Source organism: Pogona vitticeps, chromosome 3 (genome assembly GCF_051106095.1).
Source record: "Pogona vitticeps strain Pit_001003342236 chromosome 3, PviZW2.1, whole genome shotgun sequence".
Classification (NCBI taxonomy): domain Eukaryota; kingdom Metazoa; phylum Chordata; class Lepidosauria; order Squamata; family Agamidae; genus Pogona; species Pogona vitticeps.
The window spans coordinates 167,852,513-167,875,750 of NC_135785.1; the positions used below are offsets into that span (position 1 = coordinate 167,852,513).

The window sequence follows — 23,238 nt, forward strand, 5'->3', positions numbered from 1 at the left end:
CCCATTGCACAGGCAGACCTCCATGAGAGATTATTAGCTAATTTCTCCTTTTCCAAACTCCAAATACAAGTTTTACAGGCCATTATCAAAGCAGTAAATACAAAGACACTATTCAAATGTAACTCCACAACAAAGAGAATCATTGACATTTTATTAATTAAAAGATATGTCTTTACAGTGATTCTTCATTCATCCACGAATTCAGGCACAAATTAAAATTTTGGCAATACAGTATCAGACAACTATACCCCATTCAGCCATAAAATAAGTAAAATTACAACCTATTTCCATGTCACGTTTACAAGTAACCCAGTTCAGTTCAATGGGGCCTGCTCACAAGTTAGTGGGTGAAGAATTGCAGTTTTAATTTTGTACCTGTTCATACATAAATGTTTACTTTTTCTATTAACATTAGACAGAAGTGCTCATACCATACCAACACATTCTGTACAATATCACCCACATTAAGTGTCAAGTCACAAGTACCAATACAATATATTTTTCTTCAGGATAAGTTTGTTATATAAAATAACCATTACAAAGATGCTGCACTAGCTAGAGGAAATGATAAGTCAGTAGGTAACACAAAAGGTATTCTATTATGGGTAAGAAGGTAATACCCTAATTATCTGTAAAAGTGGGATATGACTAAAGCAAAGTATTGTTAGTGTCCTTCTATGTTAGCGGTGCAATTTAAGTCTCAGACTACAAAAAGTATAGCTCTCCACAAACACCTACCACCCATTATTTCTTATCATGATGGACCTGTAATAGTGGACACATGGGAATCTTGTTCACATCCCATCTCCACTATTAATTTAGTGCTTAGAATCAAACTGATTTTTACTACTAAACTTGTGGCACTATATATGTGATGCAGCATCACTTAAGAGCATCCAATTTATCACTGGTCTACAGCAGAGCCCTTAGTGAACAAAGTTGTAGAAATTGTTACAGAAAAAAACAAGCATCAATAGTTTGAAGAATCGAATGTTCAAAACACTCACTATGATTATTGACCACCTCTTTAAGAAACATTTAAATATATAATACCTATAAAAATACAACATATTGTCAGCTATACCCATAATTTAAATATGGCAAACAGCTAATATTTAAAAATAGACTGGTGTGACAAATATCGCTCCTAAAGAGATCATACAGAAAAACAAGTTAGTAATATTCAGATTACTTTAAAGGAATCTGTATATTCTACTCTGGACAGTATTCTGCACTGCAGAATTGTCAAACTCTATATTCTTTGCTACAAGATTTAACATCTAGTGCTGTAGTGCAGCATGACACTTTGGAATGATTACTTTGCTACAGGTTACATATTAGCTGAAAAATAAGAGAAATGCCACTGGCCTCTATTCCACTGAAATGTAAGCAGAAGTGCTTGATGCACTCCTTCCTTTGCCATCTGCAATGTTTAACAAAAGGCACGTGTAATTATAGCTTATAAATTAAGATCAAGGATGCCTTTGCATTTTTTCGTACTTTGTGTGAATAAAAAAAAATCAAAGTACTGTGGCTGTTTGTATTATTAAGTCGTTCCTAAGGTTTAGTCTCATCCAACAAAGATACAAGATGTATTAGTTGTATGTTCATCTATGCAAGGTGACTAACAATTTTTGCTAGACTCCAGTCATTCTTTTGGCATAGCACTTCTTTAAAGATTTATTAGCATTTCTATGTATCATGTATATGATAATGATCTACACAGAGTTAAAGATACAGTTACCCCCAGCTTACTTGGAAATACTTCAAACTTTTCTTTAAAGTGGGTATACAGGCAGCCCCTCTACCCTAATGTCTAAAAAGGAACTTGTGAAGAGAGAAGGATCAGGAGGAAAAATATTTTCTCTTCAGCACGTCTGATAGCATTTACGTTGCTGCAATAAGAGAATTTGCACAATACCTCTAACAGTTTATGGTGAGGAATTCAGTAACATCCGAACTGCCTTCAGAAACAGTTATTGTTTATATTCATAGTTCTAGAACTGCATTTAAACTGATTTTTTATCACTGTAAAACTATTGGTTCCAAAATATCTGACAAACCAATTTAAAACACGGTTCATCTAGTTTTGCATTTATTTGGCAGTGTTTGACTTTTATAATCATAACAGCAGCATCTGGGGACCAGCCCCAATATTCTTATTCTTTAAAGAGAAAGTGCTAATAACACACCAGTTTTGTAGAAACTGCTTACTTTGGAATAGAAACATTACTGAGTTAACCAAGTTCTTCCCAAATGTTAATCTCTGATATTTCCTTAAGAGAGAAACAAGATGACATTTCAAGTTACAAAGAAATGTTCATCCGTGCTTTTCTAACACACATTTATTCACTATAATTTTAAAAAGGAATTGTTGGACAGCTAATTTGCCAAGGAAGACATTAAGAAAGCTTCTGTAATAAGTATCAGCAAACATTCACGTGCTTTCTGATTTCCATGTTTATTCTACTGGATATACAGAAGCATTTGGCCCCACTGACAACTTTTAACTTCTGAATCTTAACACGTGGATGTCTCACCTAGGCACTGTGTTCCTGGACACATCAGCAAACATGAACTCTGTGTTGGGATTTGATCTCTGGACCAGGGCACTGTTTCAGGCTTCTGAGAAAGCCATTTAACAACATTACTGAGGAACAATTTCCCATCATTCTAGGACCAGCTCCTGATCCCACTTCACAAATCAAAGGTTAACCACTAACACTAAACTTCAGGACAAATTTAAAGAGCTGGTGTTATCACGAGATGCAGATGTAGTATGCAAGATTGTACACGGGTTTCAAACAGTACCTTAATAAGCAAAGAGCCTCTGTAGATAAGAAGGGGGGGGGGACACTGCTCTCTCTTCACAGGACACACAAAAATAAAGTTGCACTACATATACATAACCACTGCTCTAGTGTCCACAAAAACTATTTCTTCAACATTGTTTTCCCAAATGAAACAATCAGTTGTATCTCAGTCAAGCAGCTAATTAAAGCTTAAGCTGAAGTAAATTCAAATTCATTTCATACCATGTTAAGACTTTTACTCAACAAATTAAACATGCTCAAACATCGGAACTCAACAGGACAAAAAAAAGGTTATATACTTAAAAATATTTAGGTGCAATCACTTTTCCATTACAGTTAATGCACCACCCCGTTTCCCTTTGCAGTTATCAATCACAAATTGTGTAACTGTAATGTGATATTTTGAGATAAATATGTATGTTTAAACACATGCATCTTACTACCATAATACTGCCACTGCCTGCTCCCCTTAAATATGTGCTTGCTGATATGAATAAGGGAAGGCACTTTCAAAGGAGAGTGATGGGTACCTGACCCTCCTACCCATTAATTTTCCCCTGCATTTTAATTTCCTCCATTTAGCCTGACAAAGAGTAAGCTCGGGAACCAGGCTTTTGCAAGGGAGAACTGACAGTTGCAGAAGGGGCAAATCATATTTGCCTGCCCACCTGACTTCCTCTACAAATGCGAGTCATCTCTCTTTTCTTCTTCTCCTGTAAACATGCAGCTTGGAACATATATTTGCTGTGAGTTTCTAGTTTTGCCCATACAAACTTAACTCTGATTATGAGATAAACCCCTTTGAAACATTCTCATACTCTCAAGTTTCTTCCTTCTCCCCAAAAAGATGCGAAGTATTAAATGCAGAAACTAACATTTCATAGAAAGTAACCTTCTCCGTACTGTGCTAGTTTCCTAAGGGCAGGAGATTTTACTGTATCAAAAGGCATATTTGAACATAGCCCAGATTCAGGTTTAACAAACCATTCAGAAATAGCAATTCCTAATACTCTACCAACATGTATGTAGAACTTTACATAAAACTTAATGGTGGAATTAAAAACTATTAGGATACAGCTAATCTGCATTTTAAACCAAAGCAACATGGTCAGTTTAGTTTAGTGACCTATAGGAAGGTTCATGACAGCACCACTTTGTGCATAGCTCTGAAAAATGTTGAAGCTCAAACATTGTCTCAGATTAAGCTACTTATCCCTATGTTTACCAGACAGTGCCCGCCAAAGTTATCCTCACACAGCCCCATCCAGGCAACTTGAAGTGTTATCAGGATAGTGATCTGTTCTGCCTTAGGCAGGTGTAACAAAAACTCCTTCTATTCTATCCGAACACATTGGATTTTGGTCTAAGTTTGAAAGAGCCTTTCAAGATCCTTTCTTCTTGTCCTTTTTCTTCGGCATCCCCACGAAAAGAAGGGGTGGTGTGGATGATCTGGGTACGGAACCGGATTTTGTTGAGCCGAGGTTTTATCCTAGCACTGCCAGACGTCTTCCTGCTGAGTTCTCTGCCCTTTCCAAACGCTCCGGTCCCCTCTCCCGCCTCGCCTTCCTCGCCACCGTGGTGGAGATGGGACAGCTTGTAGGTGATGAGGTTGGCCGGGAGCACCCGAGAAAATCTCCAGCGGCCGCTGCCGTTGGGCGCCCCGCCGTCGGCTTCGTCCTGCAGGGCCCCGACCAGGTGGCGCACCTCCTCGGCGGTGCTCCGGCTCAGGTAGTGCGAGGCCTTGCGGCCGCTGTAGTCGCGGATGTCCACGTCGGCGTCGTAGGCCCCCACCAGCAGCTTGACCACCTCCAGGTGCCCGTGCATGGCGGCCAGGTGGAGCGCGGTGTAGCCGCCGCTGGTGCGGGCGTTGATGTTGACGGGCAGGCGGTGCCGGTGGGCGAAGCTGACCAGCATGGCCAGCACCTCGTGGCGCCCGTGCTTGGCGGCCCAGTGGAGGCAGCTGAAGCCCGTGATGAAGTCCCGCTTGGAGAGCAGCGCCGGCTCGCAGCTCAGCAGGCCCTCCAGGCTCTCCCAGCGGCCGTCCGAGGCGCACAGCATCCACGCGTGTTCCAGCGGGTCCAAAGCCACCGAGCCGCTCCCGCTGCCGCTCTCATCCTCGGCCGACGAGGACGCCAGCGAGGCACTGTCCGAATCCCCGCCGCCGCCGCCGCCGCCGCTACGGCTGCTCCCGCTCCCGCCGCGAGAGAGCAAGCCGCCGCGCTGCTTCATCTGAGGCGAGCTGCCCAGCATCCGCTCCCGGAAGTTCTTGCGCCCGCACCTCGGCGTGTTGGTGGCGGTCGTGAGGACGCCGCCCAACGGGAGGAGGGCGGCGGCGGCAGTGTTAGCCGAAGGCGGCGAGCAAGGGGACGAGTCCTCCTCGTTGCCCACAATCGGCTCCCCTTCAGCCTCGGCCGCTTCATCTCCCTCAGAAACAAGGCATGCCTCCTCTCCCTGGCCTCCTGCAAGGCTGGGCTGAAGTACCTCAGAGGCGCTGGGCGGGAGAACCTGAGGTGGCGGCTGCGAGGGCGCGCCTTCCTCGGACGGAGGCTCTCCCAAGGGGGCAGAAGAGACCGTTCCCGAAGGGTCCTCCCCACCCAGGCGCTCGGCAACGGCTTTCGCCTCAAGGGTGGCACAGCCGGAGGCATCCCCGCTGCTGCTGCTGCTTCCACCGCCTCCACCTTGAGCTTCCTCCGGCGGCAGACACGGAGCCTCTTCCACAGCGGCCTCCGCGGTTACTGATGCGCCGGCGGCCGCTTCGGAGGGTGCCTCCGCCGCCTTCGGCCTGCTGGCGTTGCCGCCGCCGCCGCTACTCACGACGGCGCCGCGGTATTTCTTGCGCAACTGCACATACTTGGCGCCGGAGCCCGGCTCCTGCCGCACCGTGGCTACGGCGTTGACCAGCGCCTTGAAGCCCTCGCGGGCCTGGGCGCGGCGCTGGGGCTCCGGGGAGTTGAGGAAGCCTCGGAAGTGCTCCAACAGGTCCGCGTTGCGCGCCCGGCCACCCCGCTCCGCCAGGAACTTCAGCACCGCGTCCTGGTTCAGCTCCACCGACGCTGCCATCAGAGCGGAGCGGGCAGGAGCCTTGCTCTGCCTTTGCTCCCGCCTTCCTCGCACTCTAAAGCCTCCTCCTCCTCCGGCTCCATAGTACCGCTGGTCTCATCCTCCTCGACCTCCTCCTCCTCCTCCTCCTGGGTCCCCCGCCTGAGAAGTCTCCAAGCGGCACCTCCGGCACTCCAATCCCGACTCCTCCTCAGCCCCTGCTTCCCTCGCCGTCTCCTCAGCCCCCTCCCCTCGCCGTCATGACCACCCCAGCAGGGCGCTGGCTACCGCCTTCCCTTCTCACGTGACCCCAGCGGAGGGCAAGAAGGAGGCGCCTCCGGGCCCAGCTTAGATTAAACCTGGCGAGCGGAAAAGACAGAGTGATTTTGCCCCCCCCCCCGCGCAGGCAGAGGCTATCAATTACTGTACTGTAATCTCAGCGCGCCACTCGCTCCGGCTCCGCCCCTCTCAGCCGAGAGGGAGGGGCACTCATTTTGAGGCCACTCCCTCTGCTTCCTTCTCGCCCGTTTTTTAACGTGGACCCGCCCGTTGGCAGCAGTTTTACCTCCCCCTTCCCGTCCTTCTGGCGGAGTCGTTCGCTCTTGCTGGAGCATCTCCTGCTGCGGACACGCGGTTGGTCGAGCGTTTGTCCCGCCCCTTCTTCGCGAGGCTCCTCCCCTCCGCCGGTTACATTCCAGCTGTTGGGATTGGAGCAGGAAATTCTGGGCTCGTGCTCTCCCGCCCTTCCTCCTCCCGCCGCTGTTTCTTTTGGCGCGCGGCGACCCCTCCCCTCATGCCATGGCTTCCTCCGATGTGGCTCGGCAGCTGGTAAGTGCCGCGCGGTTGGCAAGGGCGGGGAAGCCCACCAACGGTTCTTGGGAGGCTGTGCTCCCGGGCACACGCCGTGGCATCGCAGATTTCTTGGGCTTCCTCTCGACCAGAGAGACGCGGGGTTGAATTGGCGAGGCTGCGGTCCTAGAACCAACGAGGAGCGCCTGGACCCATTGATTTCAGTGGGTGGGGACCCGCTTAATTCGGATCAAGCTGCCTGTGAATCGACAGGGCACGGCATTGTGAAATAATTAATCTAGTAGATAGCTGTGTGTTGTAGCCAAAGAGAAATCAGAAATCGTATAATACCAGAAAAACTAACTAGTTTTTATTTTTCATAAACTTTTGTGTGTCTGAGTACAATTTTTCAGAAGAATAATATCTCGGGGTGTGTGTGTGCGGAGAGTATAAAGCTAAAATGTTTACCTCCCCACTATTTTTTGAAGTATTTCGATGAGCTGCCATAGCCTTCCTTTTTTTTATGGCACTAAAATCCATTTTGTAGTCCTCTTTTCATTGCCAACATAGATGTAAGTTTTTGGGTGGGCCTGAGCTCTCCAAACGAAAACTCTTTTTTTAAAAAAAAAATTACTTTAAATTACATATACTTTTCTTTGTCAGGTCACAAACGAAAATAAAGATATGAGCTCTTCATTAAATGCTGTCCCTTTTTTATGCCTTTTTCATATTGCATCTTGAGAGAAAGCCTGGCCTCTTCCCTTGTAGTCTTTCGTTATGACTTCATTTTTTCTCAAGGCCAGTTCACTCAAACAATTTGTTGTGTTGCATGAATTTTAGGATTGGTATAACATATAGCTGTGGACAGTTAGTAGCATAATGGAGTTTGTTTATTAGTAAATATGCATAGGATCAGGCTGAAAGCACATTGTTCAAGGTTAGTCCACAGAAAGCAGGGGTAGAAACAGCTACTGTAAAATAAATATACTGTACCTGCATATTGAAAAGGTCCTTGTATAGAGGTAGATTTTTGTGACAAACCATGGCTAAAATCTCCCCTTAAGTGTGTAGGGAAATCTTTCTGTAGGGAGAAGCCTTTAGTCTTGTTTTTCCACACCTGTAGTGGAATGAGTTATTCTGTTCCTCAGACTAAATTTACATCTTTTTTTAGCAGTCCGTCTGGTGGACCTCAAAGCTGAGATGCCCAGATTTGTCAGATACTGTATGTCCAGATTAACATTGAATGCACATTTTACCAAATCACAAATAGTTGCTTTGTGATGGCATGGTAGGAGAGGGATACGCGTTAGTTATCTATTGAAAGAATTAACAGTATTTCTGTAACACATATCCAGTCTTAATGAATGTACTGCATTCTATTTGTATACACAGTACGCTTAGTTATATGTACTGAGCTACAGTGAATAACATTCAGGCTTGGAATAGTTTTCTGTGCTGTTTTACACCACTTATATGGTTATTCCTGTGCACCACTTCCTGTGTCTAGCTTGCACCATTGTGCAACCCCCCCCCAAAAAAAACAAAGGTAAAGGTTCCCCTTGACAGTTTATCCAGTTGCGTCCGACTCGAGGGGGTGGTGCTCATCTCCGTTTCCAACCCATAGAGCTACTGTTTGTCCGAAGACAATCTTCCGTGGTCATGCGGCCAGCGCGACTAGACACAGAACACTGTTACCTTCCCACTGTGGTGGTACCTATTTATCTATTCGCATTTTGCATGCTTTTGAACCACTAGGTTGGTGGGAGCTGGGACAAGTGAGCTGGGGGCTCACTCTGTCGTGTGGATTCGATCTTACGACTGCAGGTTCTTCTGACCTTGCAGCACAGAGTCTTCTGCGGTTTAACCTGCAGCAGCAGCACGTCCCTCCCCCCAACCCCCCCCCCCAAAAGAGGTACTGAACTAAGTGTATTTTAAAGATCTCTAACCCTGTAAATGTAAGCTCTTGCCTTATAGAAACCAACCCAAATGTTCTTTACATGCTTCCTTGATTTCACTAGATCTCAAGTACCTTTACCTGTGTAATTTCTAATTGTAGATTTCTGTGGAGCTTCCCAATATGAAACTTAGAGAGATACTGCATGACAAAATGAGTGCATATTTGGAATTGGAATAATGTAGAGAATAGTATTATTGAGAAACTACTATAATGTTTAACTTGAAAGATATTATTTCATTTATTTTAAAATCTTTTTAACATTGAAGAATGTTTTTCTTAGGAATTGGAATATTTAATAAGTAACAAAACATTGATTTTTTTTTTTAAATCACCTATAGCACTCTCACTCTCTGGCAAGAGCAACAGTTGAATTAAGATAGTGTAATAAACCCACGGTAATAACAATTTCTAGAAGCAGTAGTCAGAATTAGGAAAACGGTACAGCTATTCAGCCAAACACTTTTGAAACAACAATATTTTTGTCAGTTGTCTAAAATTAAAGAGTAATGGGCATTATGAATCTCAAAACAGAGAATGCTGTTGGGTAGGCATCATTATAGAGATGGTAGCTTTCAATGATATTTCAAAGAACCTGAAGCTGAATCTAGAAGAGAGTAGTGTATATCTAAGATAGCCAACTTCCAAGCCGTATAGGGCTACCTAAGTTAATATTAACACCTTGAATTAGCTGCAAAAACTAACTGGCAACTAGTGCAGATCAGACAACGCAGATCCCCTCTGACCAGAGTGCCTTAAAAGAAAGTGCCGTTTTATTCAAAAACAGTCAAGCTTTTGGAAAAGAAGGGAATGATAAATCACTTTTAAGTACTCTATACCTAGAAAACTGTGGAAGGGGTTGCCATAAGTCAGAACTGACTGGATGACACATAATTATTATGCAACTCGCATAGGAGTATATCTGTTGGATAGATGTTATTTCTGAGTAGATATGTAAAAGGTGATACTGTAAAAAAATAGAAAATCTTGTGGCACATGGCAGATTTTTAAAAAATTATTTTGTAAAAGTTTTTGTGGATTGTAGCCCACTTCTTTATGTCCAAGAAGTGACTTGTAGTCCATGAAAGTATTTACCAAATAAGCTGCCACAAGACTCCTTGTTTTTGCTGTAGTAGACTGACACGGCTACTGTTCTGGAGATTGCTATAAGGTTGATCTAATGTAAATGTAAGATAAACAAATGTTTATTTTAATGTGCTTTCAGTTTTTGTTCTAATTAACCACATTTTAATGCTGCAGTTATAGGTGTCTTCTGACCTACTGATTTTTTTGCCAATATGTTTATCAGATGATGCCTTCATTTGCTAGCTGATTATTTGGCCCTGATCTCAGTTGCCAATAGAATCACCAAATCCAACACCTAACAACTAAACCTGAAATATAGTCACATTTGCTGCTACAGTGGTCAGTACCATGATCTCAGCTGAACCCTAAATAGTAATCTTTCTTCATGAAATATAAATTGAATATTGTTTTTCTTTGTAAAAAAAAAAAAAGGAAAAGATGAGTTCTATAGAGTAACGTAATGAAGTTATGGCCCTAAGCATTAGGAGTGTGTAGCTGATTTGGATGAAGCAGACTGATATTCAGATAGTGTGCAAATAGAATCTGAACTCTCTTTAAGCTTCTTAGTGAATTGAAAAATTGTAAAAATTAATATATCCTACCCACCTCCAGTGTTCTGTGTGGGAAAAACAATAGTCTGAGGAGAAGGAGAGAGAGGAAGAGGAGGGTTGTAACTGACAGTTTTAGCTGTCAGCTAGGGAATAACTTGGCTCGGACTATCCTTTTTATTTTCAGCCACAGTATTTATGGGAGGGATAGGGAAGGAGGTCAGTCAGAATTAGATTTGTGTTTTCATTGTATTTTGTGACTGTGTGTTTGTGGTAGCAGAGGGGTCAAGGCTACAGGGCTTCCAAGGAAAACGTGAGTGATAGCACTAAATGAGAGATGTCTGCATCCATAGTTATAGCAGTTTGTCGATTTCTGATAATGGTCAGTGGCAGATACAACACTTCGAGCATCTACCTTGGATTTTGTTTGGAGTCAAGTGGGGTGGTCTCAGAATCGCTCTCAGTTGGGTCAATCTGTTTTCTGCATTTTGACCTACATCAGCTCTTGTAGTTGGTGCTCACTTGCTAGATCATAAGCTCCAGTAAGCATATATTTCTGAGTGAAATGCTGTTATACTCAAGATTGTTCAGGAAACCACAGTTATTTCCGCAAACTTTTGTTCCTATAAAATACACAGTTGTAGGTTTCAGGAGATGATGGGACCATCCACCAGGACCATCAGTAATCATATCCTCCTCTTTAATACTCTCCATTTTATTTAGTTTTTCAACGTGTTCTATTCTTCTTTCAAGAGGAAAGAGTTAAAGCACTGTCCAATACATCTAGAGCTGTACTCATGTTTATGCTGAAATAAGTAAAATTGTGTTGTGACTTAATTTGAAACCATGTATATGACAGTGATTCTGTGAAAAGAAAACTGCATGTGTTGTCTGAACTGGGTATTGTTTTTGTGTAGAAAAACTAAGCCAAGATCATTTAGTAAATCACAAGAAGACAAAAACAATGAAGGCATTTTTATATCTGGAGCTGAGACAGAATTTAGAAGGCATATATTAAGTTGTTCTTCACATCTATTTGGATATGATTCAGTGGTGCTGGCTCTGTGCAGCTGCTACACCCATTAGAATGATGAGTAATTGGTGCCAGTTTGAGAAGGACAGCCTTTAGTCCTTTCTGGCAAGAAACAGAACAATGCTAGAGTTTGTAACATCCTGCCTTTTTACTTATCTCAAGTTGTTCATTATTAGTGCAGCATGTATAACGTTTAATTGTGACAGCATTCAGTAATGTTGATTTTCTAGAAAATGTTTAATTGGAAAAAAATTCCAATACCCCAAATGAAATGTAGTATGATGTAGCAGTTTTACATGATTTATACTTGCCCTACAAAAGGTTTAAATGTCTCAATACCCCACAAGGGTTTGAACTGAAATATTTGATATAATAGTTGGAGTGCTGGTTAGAAATAGAAACAGGGGAGGCTTTGATTCAAATTCCTATTAAACTATGAAGTTGAGCAGGGTGGATTTGACTTAAAACACAGTTTAAATCACAACTGAAATTTTAAAAATCGGATTTAAATAATTTTGATTTTTTAAAAAATTGTTTTTTATTTATCCTGAAGGTGGGCCTATCACTTTCTCTTAGCTTCAACTTCCTGACGGGGAACTTCTGTACTCATGCTGTGTTAAATCTAAAACCCATTGGTGCATCACCTAGTATCTTAACATGAGATTCTGTGTGATGTAGTCAATAAAGATATACAGGGTTACTGTGAATGACATTCTAGTTGAATGAAAACAAATGAGACACTGGTGGATTTGTTTATAGTGACACAAAATGAAGTAGTTTCAATCTAGGGATGATTTGATGGGCACAGCTGGAAAATAGTTTTCTAAATTGAAATCGGTTTGTACTGCTATGTGTATTTATATATTATTTATTTATTTAAAATCTTTTTACTCCACCTTTCTCCTTTGTGGTTTTATTTTTACTTGCTGTGCACAAATCAACAAAGCATATATGTATGCTTGCAACACTTCACAGAATAATCAGTTTTAAAATACAAATATAATTAGTGGCTAGAACACAACTAATCTGGATTTTGATTAAAAACTTTCTTGAGAATAAATTTGCTGTTTTCGACAAATTCGAGGCTGCCCAGCTTCCTTGATATATTAGCATCCATTGTCATTAGTGAATTTTATGCAACAGTGGTATTTTTGGAAAAAAATCTGTATAAAAATTCATCAGTGGAAAATTTCTCATTGAAAATTCTGTCCCCCACATCCCTGGCAGCAGCTAAATATTTTAGTTTATTTGAATATTAGTTTGAGATATTACAGTAGACATTAGTGTGAATTCATTTTTATCCTATTAGAAGTAGGTAATAGAAACTTCAACTTGTTGCCCAGGGCAAGTTATTTTATTTATTTTTTCCTCTAAGACTGTACAGAATGCACTATGTGAAGAGTATGTCTTCTGTGGCTAAATATCTGGTGCAATTTTTGCTATATTTTAATGTGAAACATATTTGGAACAATTTAAATAAAGAAAGAATAAAAATGGATCCTTAATATTTCCATTCTTTAATATCAAAGGCTAAAAAAGATTTTGCATTATTTGTACTGAGGATATTTAAATGTTCAGGCTTGCAAAAAGTTTCAAAGTTTTCTATATCTGTAGCAGGCACTTGAGTCACTTAGTTTTCAGATTAAAACTTGCATCTGCAACTGTCCTCTTTGGCAGCAATTCAAGGACACAGGGAAATAAAGTTCTCAGTCCTTTTGATAAGAATGTTGCAGCTCTGTTGTGAAGAGTGTTTGCATCCAGACAATTAGCCATGTAATGGCATCCTATTACTGTATTTACCAATGTGTTTACTTCAGTTACATGCTCATTCTAGCAGAAAGAGTTATCTGTGCTTTAAAGTGTTAGATCTCCCGGAATGGTGGCTAGCTGTAATTTGTGTGATTTTCAAAAGTCCCTTGAAAAGAACGATAGATCCTCCTAGCCTAGCAGGTTGTTGAACAGGAAAGAAGAGAGAGAGAGTGGGTGGTAGAAAGAGAGAATGGGTCACGCTCCTCACTTTTGGTTTAGATCTACCCTCTGCCTCTTTGTGGCTTCCAAAAGAATGTCCACAGGGGAATGTGGTCATTTTGAAAAGGGTTCCTATACCTGCCGCATGAAATAACTGCTTCTTTTAGTGACCCTTTGTTGCTTTTTAGGCTTAATTGTATTCAATCAGCCTTTTTTCTGCTCAGTTTTTGACACATGTTGTATAAAGGTTTCTGTGGCGAAGCTTCAGTGTGATTTCAAGCTACACAGGACAAGCATAGCTATTTCCATTGTCATTGTGGTTGCAAGAAGTGCCGTTTCAATTGTGAAAGCATCTTCAATTTGCCTGCAGTATAGCTGTGTTCACGTTCAGGCTTCTCCTTGCAGTCCCTCAAAGCAGGAGGGAGGAAGAGCAACAACATTTGAAAAAGCTAAGCAGTTGCATATAAGAAATAACAGCAGATTTGTATGCATTCCCCTTTCTTGAGCCATCCGTAGATTTGCCATTGATACAAATTGAAGCTAGAAGGGATTATTTCAAGGGACAGGGTTGTAGAGCAATCTCTTCCTTCCTATTGTGTCCTAGATGTGCCTCCACTCAGATTGGGCAGTCACGACACCGGGATAACTTTGCTTGAAGGTTTTGGTGTAGTAAACTGGGGACTATTGTACCCTGTGAAAAATCTGACCATTTCTGTTACTCAGAGAAATATTGTTTCTCACAAGGCTGTAAAGTGTGGGCATTGACAGTATGAAGATTTCTTGTCCAGAATCATGATGACAAACTAACTTGCAGTATAATTCTAGCATGGTTAATAATTGCCTTCAGGTCAATTCTGATTTATGACGACCCTTTCCAGGATTTTCTAGGGAGAAAGTACTCAGAAGAGGTTTAGTATTTCCTCCTCTGGGGAGCATCCTGGGACTGCGCAGCTTGCCCAAGGCCACACAGGCTGGCTCTTCAGGGATGCGTAGTGGGGAACGGAACACTCAAACTCCAGCTTCACAGCTGGATACCTGACTCACTGTTCTATCCAGGCAAGTCCACTCAGAAATAAATAGCACAGTGGGCTTTCCAATAAATGAGTATGTGTCAAATTGCATCCTGCTTCTTAAAGCTGCAGTCCTTAATTGGTTAATCAGATTATATGACTAACAAACTTTTAATTGACCAAAGAGCTGTTTCTGGTTGTTTGGCACTTTTTATTTCAGATTTTGAACAATTAACAACTTACGATTCTGTAAGATGTAAGGAATCATAGAATTGGAAGGCACTGTTTGTTCCATACTGGAACAAGTATGCACCAATTGCCTAAATACAGTGGACCCTCGACTTACGGAATTAATCCATATTGGAACGGTGGCTGCAGGTTGAAAAGTCTGTAGGTCAAGGCTCCATTGACCTACAATGCATTGAAAATGGATTAATCCGTAACTGGCTGTTTTTGTTTTGTTTTGTTTTCCCCCGGTCTGTAGGTCGATTCTCCGGCTGTAAGTCGAACCTAAATTTTGCGGCCAGAGAAGTCTGTAACTCGAAAAGTCTATAAGTGGAGCCATCTGTAAGTTGAGGGTCCATTGTACTTCCAGCAAAAGTATGCACCAACTGCCTAAATACTTCCAGCAAAACAGAGCTTGTCATATCTGGAGGCTGCTGAGCAGCTCCCAAATTATCAGCTGCCTAATAAAGAGTCAGGAACCATCCTTAAGATGAATTCTTGCACTAGTTTCTCAGACTACAGTACTGCAACTGCAACTCTGTTCACCACCCCGGGATCCCTTTTGTTAGCTTTCTAATTTCTGAAAATTGCTGCTGCTGGTAAAATCATCCTTTTAGCACATTATTTTTCAGAAGACTGCCCCTTGTGCTGTAGCCACAATGTTTTTCCCATGACAAAGAATCTCAAGGGAGCCTGGAGATGTTTATGGGGAGGGTGTCAGAAATTTTTAGTTTTCAAAAAAACGATCATGACCGATGACATCATCAGCCTTGCATAGGACTAGTTAGAGCAGTGGTCCCGAACCTTTTAGACACCAAGGATCAGTTTAGTTGAAGACCATTCTCCTAAGGACCAGGGGGTACTTGTTATGCAGTAGCATGTTGCAGGATAGCTTTGAATCGAGCTCATAAAGGAAATGGTGAACAGGAGCAGGAAGTGAGCTGCAGTTGAAGCTCTGCCTCCTGTTAGATCATCAGCGGCTTAGAACGTAATAGGAGTGCAGGCTCCTATTAGATTCTAATGCCACAGGCACAGCTGATCTAGCAGCAGGAGGAGGGGAGTGGGGAGTGGAGATCCTCCTCCTGTCAGATCAGCAGAGGTATTAGAACCTAATAGGAGCTCACTGAGAGGAGGTGGAGCTTTGCTCGCTGCTTACCGCTCATCTGCCTTGGCCTTCCAAGGCCACGGACTGAGACTAGTTCGTGGCCTGGCGGTTGGGGACCCCTAAGTTAAAGCATCAACATTTCTACCAATGTTTTCGGGTCATAAACAAATTTGGCCAAATTAATAGTCGCCAATTAAAACTAATGGATTTAATTAGTCTACATTTTCTTTATAGTTACAGCCCTATCTTGGTCTTACCTCATTGGTTTAATGTGATCTTCAATTTTTTGTTGTTGTTAAAAAAAGAGTTTGTTTCCTTTTTTCCAGCGCTACCAACCTGATAGCAGAATGAGGGCACGCTCTAATCCACCAGTAGATAATCAAGAGCCACGCAGAGTGAGTACATAATGAATTTACTCTAGGGGTTATTTATTTCATATAATTGTTTTTGAATAGAAACAAATGGATCCTGTACTATCTTAAAGGTTTACACTGCACTCTGCGAGAACTTATCACAGTAGATGTGCAAGTCTTTGAGATGCCACATGATTCCTGTTGAAGGAAGCAAAATATGCTCCTGCATTTACTGCATGCATGAGGACCTCAGGCTCTGGAAGGGACCCATAACTCATTTTTGGGGATGTTAGAATAAAATGAATAGCGCTTCTGTGCTTTTCTGAAGCCCCAGATGAAGCATGAGAAAACTTTCTGTCCTTCTGCATGCACAAACAAGTTGCGGGGAAGGAGGTTTGTCTCACTTTGCTTTGAGCGAAAAGCATTGCAAATCCCTCCTTCTGTACCTGTTCTTCTGGAGCCCTTTGTGAAATGAGAGATCAGCCTCTCTGCTCAGTTCTTTGCGCATGCCTTAAATAGATGGTGTTGTGGGGATTGTAATAGTCCAGCCATAATTTGTGAACACCTCCTTGTATACGCAACATGTAGACATTCCATGTACAGTATGAATTTGTATGTGCTTGTATAAATATCAGTTCTCATCACGTTTTTCACATGTGCAAGAGCTCATGTTTAAGTCTGAGTGTGCATTTTTGTATTGTTTTGTGATATTAAATGGGAAGCAATGTTTTCTTTTGCATAAGAACATCCAGGAAAGAACTGGGATAAAAGGACAAAAGCTATAGTAGTACATCCTGATATTAGTCTGATCTGCTAGTCCATAAACTTCTAATGTCAGTGGACCACATAGCGATGTGCACTGCTTTCTTGTCATCCAATAAAAAATTGTCAGATGCAGGCCACTTACTGGTTTTTAGGAAATACAGTGATGCCTCGCAAGATGAAAATAATTTGTTCAGCGAGTCGCTTCATATTGTGAAAATTTCGTCTTGCGAAGCGCGGTTTCCCATAGGAATGCATTAAAATGTAATTAATGTGTTCCTATAGGCGAAAAAATCAGAACAAAGTCACTTACGAGGTAGGCTGAGCCCCCCTCCTCACGGTGCCTTGGTAGCCCCGGAGACCAAGGAGCATTTGTAACAACGGCCCAGAACAGCTGGACTCAAACATCCAGGGGAGGAGCTTGAGCTCCTCTTCAACCTGAAGCCCCGCGCACGCCAAAGAGGCGGAGGCGGATGAATGCAACGGGCGGCAAGGTGACATGAAGGTGTTCTACGGAGCCGGCTGCGTAGAGGTATGAGGTAACACGCACGTGCCTTATGAGGGGAGTGGGGGGAAGATGACAGGCTGTGGTGGTGGTGGTGGTCATGAAGGTGGCCCTTCTTCCACACGAGTGCTTTGTTTTGAACAGGCTGAGCTGGCTTCTTCGTCCTTCCACTGAACTCTCCCACGCTCCCCCCTCTGGTGGAACTTTGCTAGGCAACCAGTCAAGCTGCCTTGTTCTTTCCTATGGCTGTGCTTCGTCTTGCGAAACACGGCCATAAGAAAACTTGTCTTGCGAGTCACAAAAAGTCACAAACCGCTTTCGTCTTTTGAGTTTTTCGTTGCGCGAGGTATTCGTCTTGCGAGGTACCACTGTAACATCAACATCATAGAAGAGCAGTAACCTACAGGGCTGTACATCAGCAACGTTAAAGGCTTTATAATCTTGTTTGCAGACTCTTTTCCAACAGTGAATTTATTTTGGGTGGAAAAAAATTAAAGCAAATGAGATATGAGGTGGGCAGGCAGCCTAATGCTTAGTGTGACCTTGCATAGATTTGACAGTTTTACTCTGCTTGCAATAAAGAAATTTTATTTAAAGTTCATATTCAAGTTACCATTGCTCTCTTTGTCCAGCAGACTTGCCGATCTTTATCCTTGGCTGGTCATGTTGGTTTTGATACTTTACCAGATCAATTGGTGAATAAATCTATCCATCAGGGGTTCTGCTTCAACATTCTCTGTATTGGTAAGTAATATATCTGTTAGCAACATACGTTGTGTCTTCTCAATCTCGTTGATTTAAAAGTCTGAAGCAGTGAAGGTGACAAAGGTGCTTTAGTTTCCCATTGGACATTACCTGGAACTTAATTATTTCTTTTCATTATGGTCCCTAATTGGTTTCATTATTTATATGATCTTTTAATGGATTGCTAATTCTTTATGCTTAACAGTGATTATTTATTTACAGTGCGGTCTTGACTTGAGAACTTAATCCGTATTGGAAGGCGGTTCTCAAGTCAAAATGTTCTCAAGTCAAATCTGCATTTCCCATAGCAATGCATTGAAAACCATTTAATCCGTATCTGCTCTTTTCCGTCCATAGAAACTAATGGGAAGCTGCTATTCCGCCTTCGACCACTAGAGGGGGATATTTTGTTTCTTTTTTTCTTAGGTCAAAAAAGGTTCAGGGAAGGGAGGGAAAATACAGTCCAGGCAGTACCAGGCAGTCCGAAGACTGTCTCCCAATCCACTCTCTAAACGCTGGGAGGAGTGAGGAAGCAGACAGGCACCCTTTTTACTGGCCAACAGTTAACTGAAAGTTCAAATTTTGCACTTTCCCTGCCTCCCACGTGGTTTTTTTTCAGTTCTTAACTCAAATCTAAGTACTTAAGTCAAGTCAATATTTTCCTATGAGAGCGGTTCTTAAGTCAAAATGTTCTTAACTCAAGCCGTTCTTAAGTCAAGACCCCACTGTATTTAATTATTTATTTTATTTGTACGCTGTCTACCTGGTCAATACAGCCACTCTAGCCGGCTTCCAGACAGAGAGAAATACAATACATAGATTGGAAAGAGCAGCTCCGGGAGCAAGAACATGTCTGAAGCCTCATCCAACTGTCTTCAGGTCCAGTTATGCATTTCATCTGTTGATTTAAACCAGCCATTCTCAACTTATCCAGCAACTTTAGTCACCAAATGTTTATTAGAATACTGTTTCACAAACATTGGCCATGCTTCGCATAGTCAACTCCTCCTTCAAATGGGCCCCAAATGACAAGATTCTTCAATAGCCCTTCTTGCCTACATTTTTACAACTTATTTTAGCTCTGCCAAAACTAGAATCTTTGGAGAGAAAAAAGAAATGAAATTTGAATTAATGACACACAATAATTGTGAAGTACATTGTTAAATACAAGAATTAATTTGGAATTATTGTCTATTGTTGGATATTTTTATTTTGTTATATGTATATGTTACAGTGGGGTCTTGACTTAAGAACGGCTTGAGTTAAGAACATTTTGACTTAAGAACCACTCTCATAGGAAAATATTGACTTGACTTAAGTACTTAGATTTGGGTTAAGAACTGAAAAAAACCCACGTGGGAGGCAGGGAAAGTGCAAAAAGTGAACTTTCAGTTAACTGTTGGCCAGTGAAAAGGGTGCCTGTCTGCTTCCTCACTCCTCCCAGCTTTTAGAGAGTGGATTGGGAGACAGTCTTCAGACTGCCTGGTACTGTACTGCCTGGACTGTATTTTCCCTGCCTTCCCTGAACCTTTCTTGACCTAAGAAAAAAAGAAACAAAATATCCCCCTCTAGTGGTCGAAGGTGGAATAGCAGCTTCCCATTAGTTTCTATGGACGGAAAAGAGCAGATACGGATTAAATGGTTTTCAATGCATTGCTATGGGAAATGCAGATTTGACTTGAGAACTTTTTGACTTGAGAACCGCCTTCCAATACGGATTAAGTTCTCAAGTCAAGACCCCACTGTAACACCATCTAGATTTTCTGGATTATAGCTCCCATAATTCCTACTGACTCGAGCTGGTAGAAATTGCCATTCAGAATGTCTGGGGGTACCGTGTAAGGGAAATTTGCCGTATAGCTTTAAAGAAGAATAGCATGTACAGTGGTGCCTTGCAAGACAAATGCCTCGTGGGAAGAAAAACCTGCAAGACGAATGTTTTTTGCGATCACTGTGGTGCCTCGCAAGACAACTTCTTCTATGGCTGTGCTTCGCAAGACGAATGTTTTTCTCACGACCGATGCCTCACAAGACGAATGAATTATTTTCATCTTGCGAGGTTCCCATGGGAATGCATAGGAATGCATTGCAATGCATTCCTATGGGAAACTGCTTTTTGCAAGACAGCGCTACTTGCAGAACGAATTACATTCGTCTTGCGAGGCACCATTGTATGTGGAAATACCCTGTAAAACACAGACTCTCCAATGCTGTATTGTCAGCACAAACTTCATGCTATACATAAAACAAACTTCAGGAACAAGAAGTAGCCACTGCAGCCATATCTTCACAATAGGCACTTTCCATAGGGACTGTAGAAAGAGGAAAACCTCTAGGTTTGGTAGAAATAGCAAGCAGCCCTGTGGTATTTTTAAGAATAGAAAGTTTTATTTGGCATAGGTTTTCATAGACTCCACTTCTTAGACCTGAAGAAGCAGGCTGCTGTCCATGAAAGCTTATGCCAACAAAACTTGATAGTCTTGAAGATGTAAGACTCGGTTGTTTTTGCTGCAACAGACTATCACAGATTTCTCCTTGAAAATATTTTTAGGCTGGGTAAAGTTACTTCAGTCCCTAGGTGTCTTGCCTTCTAAATGATTTATCCATGAATAGGCTTAGTCTGGATGCTTTTCCCACAAAATATAAAAAGGAGAACTGGGATGAAATTTGGGGATTATGAGACAGGTAGAAGGAAATCTAAATTTGAATGTCATGAAGCAGTTGAGTTGAGCAGTGAAACGGGAAAAATGGAGCAAACTGGGCAATAGAATAGTTATTGGGGAGTGAAGGTACAGTATTGCATATGTCGTGGCGGGAGTGCCATGGCCTAACTATCAGACAGTACTACAAAAGAATAGAGATGGGCACAAACCTCAGTTTGGAGGTTCATGCCATTTTGGATGTGCGGTACCACGTGTTCTGCATGTTCCCTTTCCCTGCCTCTCTGGCTAGATTCACACCAGCAGGCACATGCTCCTATCCTCCTCCTCTTCAGCTATTTGACCAGTCCCCAGCAGGAGCAGGGGCTTCCCTGCCCCACCTCCTTGGCTGATTGCCCACTCAGACAAGAAAGCAGGACAGCCAAACCTGTGCTCCTGCTGGGGACTGGTCAAACAGCTGAAGACGAGGAGGAGAGGAGCGTGCTTCAACTGGTGAGTGAGTCACTGGCTGGGGAGGCGAGGGAAAGGAATGTGTGGGCACCTGTGATGCCACATGTACAAACTGGCATTGACCACCAAACTGAAGCTAGCACCCATCTCTACAAAATAATTTAAAATATTGTTTTGTCTGAACACATACATTAGTAAGTTATCATTTTGCATTGTTTACCTTTTTGATATTACAGTGAAATTTGTATGATTCTAATTTGTCATGTATATGTACATTTTTGCATTTCTTTAATTTTAGGGGAAACAGGAGTTGGAAAATCAACTTTGATTGATAGTTTGTTTAAGACCAGTTTTGATGATCATATGTCAACACATTTTCAGCCAAATGTAAGACTTAAAGCTGAAACCTATGAACTCCAGGAAAGCAATGTTCGTTTGAAGTTGACAATTGTAAATACTGTTGGATTTGGTGACCAGATAAACAAACATGATAGGTTAGTTCCTGCTTATTCAAATAATTTGCCCAATGATGACGTTACCATCTGTTTATTTACCGTATTTGCCAGCGTATAAGATGATTTTTTTTGCCCTGAAAAACACGCCTCCAAGTCAGGGGGGTTGTCTTATACGCCAGATGCACTTCCAGCAAACCCTCACTCTCTCCCAGCGAAGTCACTTACCTGGTAGTAAGACCGAGTAGACCGAGCCCCGCTCCTCCTTGGTAGCCTCCGAACAGCGAGACTCTAGTGCCGAACAGCTGACCATCAGGAAGCAGCAGAGAGGTGGCAGCCATTTTGAGATGCGACCACATGGCTGCTACCTCTCAAAATGGCTGACGCCTCTCCAAAATGGCTGATGCCTCTCTGCTGGTACCCGACAGCTGTTTGGCGCCGATGCTGTCCTTCTTCCAGCAAACCTTCACTCTCTCCCAGCGAAAGGAACCAAAAGCGGCAAAATGAACTCTCATGATGCAGCCAAAGCAGAATCATGCATGTGGAAGGGGGGGTAGTCTTATATGGCGAGTATATAACAAACTCTACATTTTGAGTGGAAATGTTGGGGGGTTGTCTTATGCGCCCAGTCATCTTATACGCTGGCAAATACGGTATGAGCTACTTTTCCACATGATTGTTCCCAAAGCAATCCACAATACATAAAACAAACACCAGGAACTATTGCAGTTCAGAAAGATAAAATTACGCAATCTCTGTATCACTTGGTAAATATATAATAAAAATATCATCTGTACCTCTCTCTGAGAGCATATAGTGTTAATTTGTAGTGTTTTACATACACACACACAATCTATATCTATCTATCTACACACACATACAGTGGACCCTCTACTTAAGGAATTAATCCGTATTGGAATGGCGGCTGCAAGTCGAAAAGTCTGTAGGTCGAATCTCCATTGACCTACAATGCATTGAAAACCGATTAATCCCATAACCAGCAGTTTTTATTCTATTTTTGTTCCATTTTGGGTTTTTTCTGGTCTGTAAGTCGATTCTCCGGCTGCAAGTCGAATCTAAATTTTGCAGCCAGAGAAGTCTGTAACTCGAAAAGTCTGTAAGTCGAGCCGTCTGTAAGTCGAGGGTCCACTGTACACACACACATACATACATACATACATACATACATACATACATACATACATACATACATACATACATACATACATACATACATACATACATACATACATACATACGTATGTATGTATGTATAAATTATTACAACGTTACTAATATGTTTACTGATGTTATTCAGCAGAATAGTTAAAAGATCTAGATATAAGTTTGTCTGATTTTTTTGTTGGAAAGATTGTTCTTTTATTTCTTGTTTTCTCACTATAAGAAGAGAGTCTCTAAGAGTTGAGAGAAGAAAATGGTCATTAAATAATCAGTATGTTTTTGTAAAAGCCCCCTAACCCTAAAAAGATTGCTGACTATCAAAAGAACTAATTTATGACCGGAGACTTATTGTAACTCTCTGCCAAGGTAACATCAGCAGTAAATTGCCACTGGTTAAGGAGTCAGAATAGGCATTGTACACCACGTCATATGATTGGTGGGCAATAGTGCCTGTGCCAGCCTCTTAACTTGCATCAACTTGCTGCTGAAGGTTGTACTGCAGGTCTTGCCAGACATAACTAGCATTTGGACCTGTATTTCTTAAGGACTTGCATATACCT

At 42.1% G+C, this 23,238-nt stretch overlaps 2 protein-coding genes and 1 long non-coding RNA gene across 8 annotated transcripts in view; 1 reads left to right on the top strand and 2 right to left on the bottom strand.

The window, feature by feature from the left end:
• LOC140705776 (uncharacterized) overlaps nt 1-6,503 on the bottom strand; it is a 37,209-nt gene extending 30,706 nt beyond the window's left edge. Inside the window, exon 1 of the long non-coding RNA XR_013544090.1 lies at nt 6,418-6,503. This is a non-coding gene — a long non-coding RNA (uncharacterized LOC140705776). The remainder of the gene's footprint in view (nt 1-6,417) is intronic.
• SOWAHC (sosondowah ankyrin repeat domain family member C) lies at nt 138-6,424 on the bottom strand. Its single transcript, XM_020784006.3, has one exon. It carries the CDS (start codon nt 5,871-5,873, stop codon nt 4,152-4,154), a length of 1,722 nt encoding a protein of 573 aa, XP_020639665.3. The 5' UTR covers nt 5,874-6,424; the 3' UTR covers nt 138-4,151.
• Nucleotides 6,504-6,518: 15 nt separating the features above from the next.
• Nucleotides 6,519-23,238, top strand: part of SEPTIN10 (septin 10) — a 54,008-nt gene continuing 37,288 nt past the window's right edge. For 4 of the 6 annotated variants that reach the window (XM_020784001.3, XM_020784000.3, XM_020784005.3 and 1 more), the window contains exons 1-4: nt 6,519-6,680; nt 15,897-15,965; nt 17,823-17,934; nt 21,343-21,538. In XM_020784001.3, the coding sequence (XP_020639660.3) occupies nt 6,651-6,680; nt 15,897-15,965; nt 17,823-17,934; nt 21,343-21,538 (407 nt within the window). In that variant the 5' untranslated portion in view covers nt 6,519-6,650. The remainder of the gene's footprint in view (nt 6,681-15,896; nt 15,966-17,822; nt 17,935-21,342; nt 21,539-23,238) is intronic. The other 2 variants (XM_072994562.2, XM_078391465.1) reach the window with 1 other exon arrangement.

Excerpts from the sequence above, each read along its gene's own strand:
- SOWAHC (XM_020784006.3), bottom strand. The coding sequence starts at position 5,873 with ATGGCAGCGTCGGTGGAGCTGAACCAGGACGCGGTGCTGAAGTTCCTG.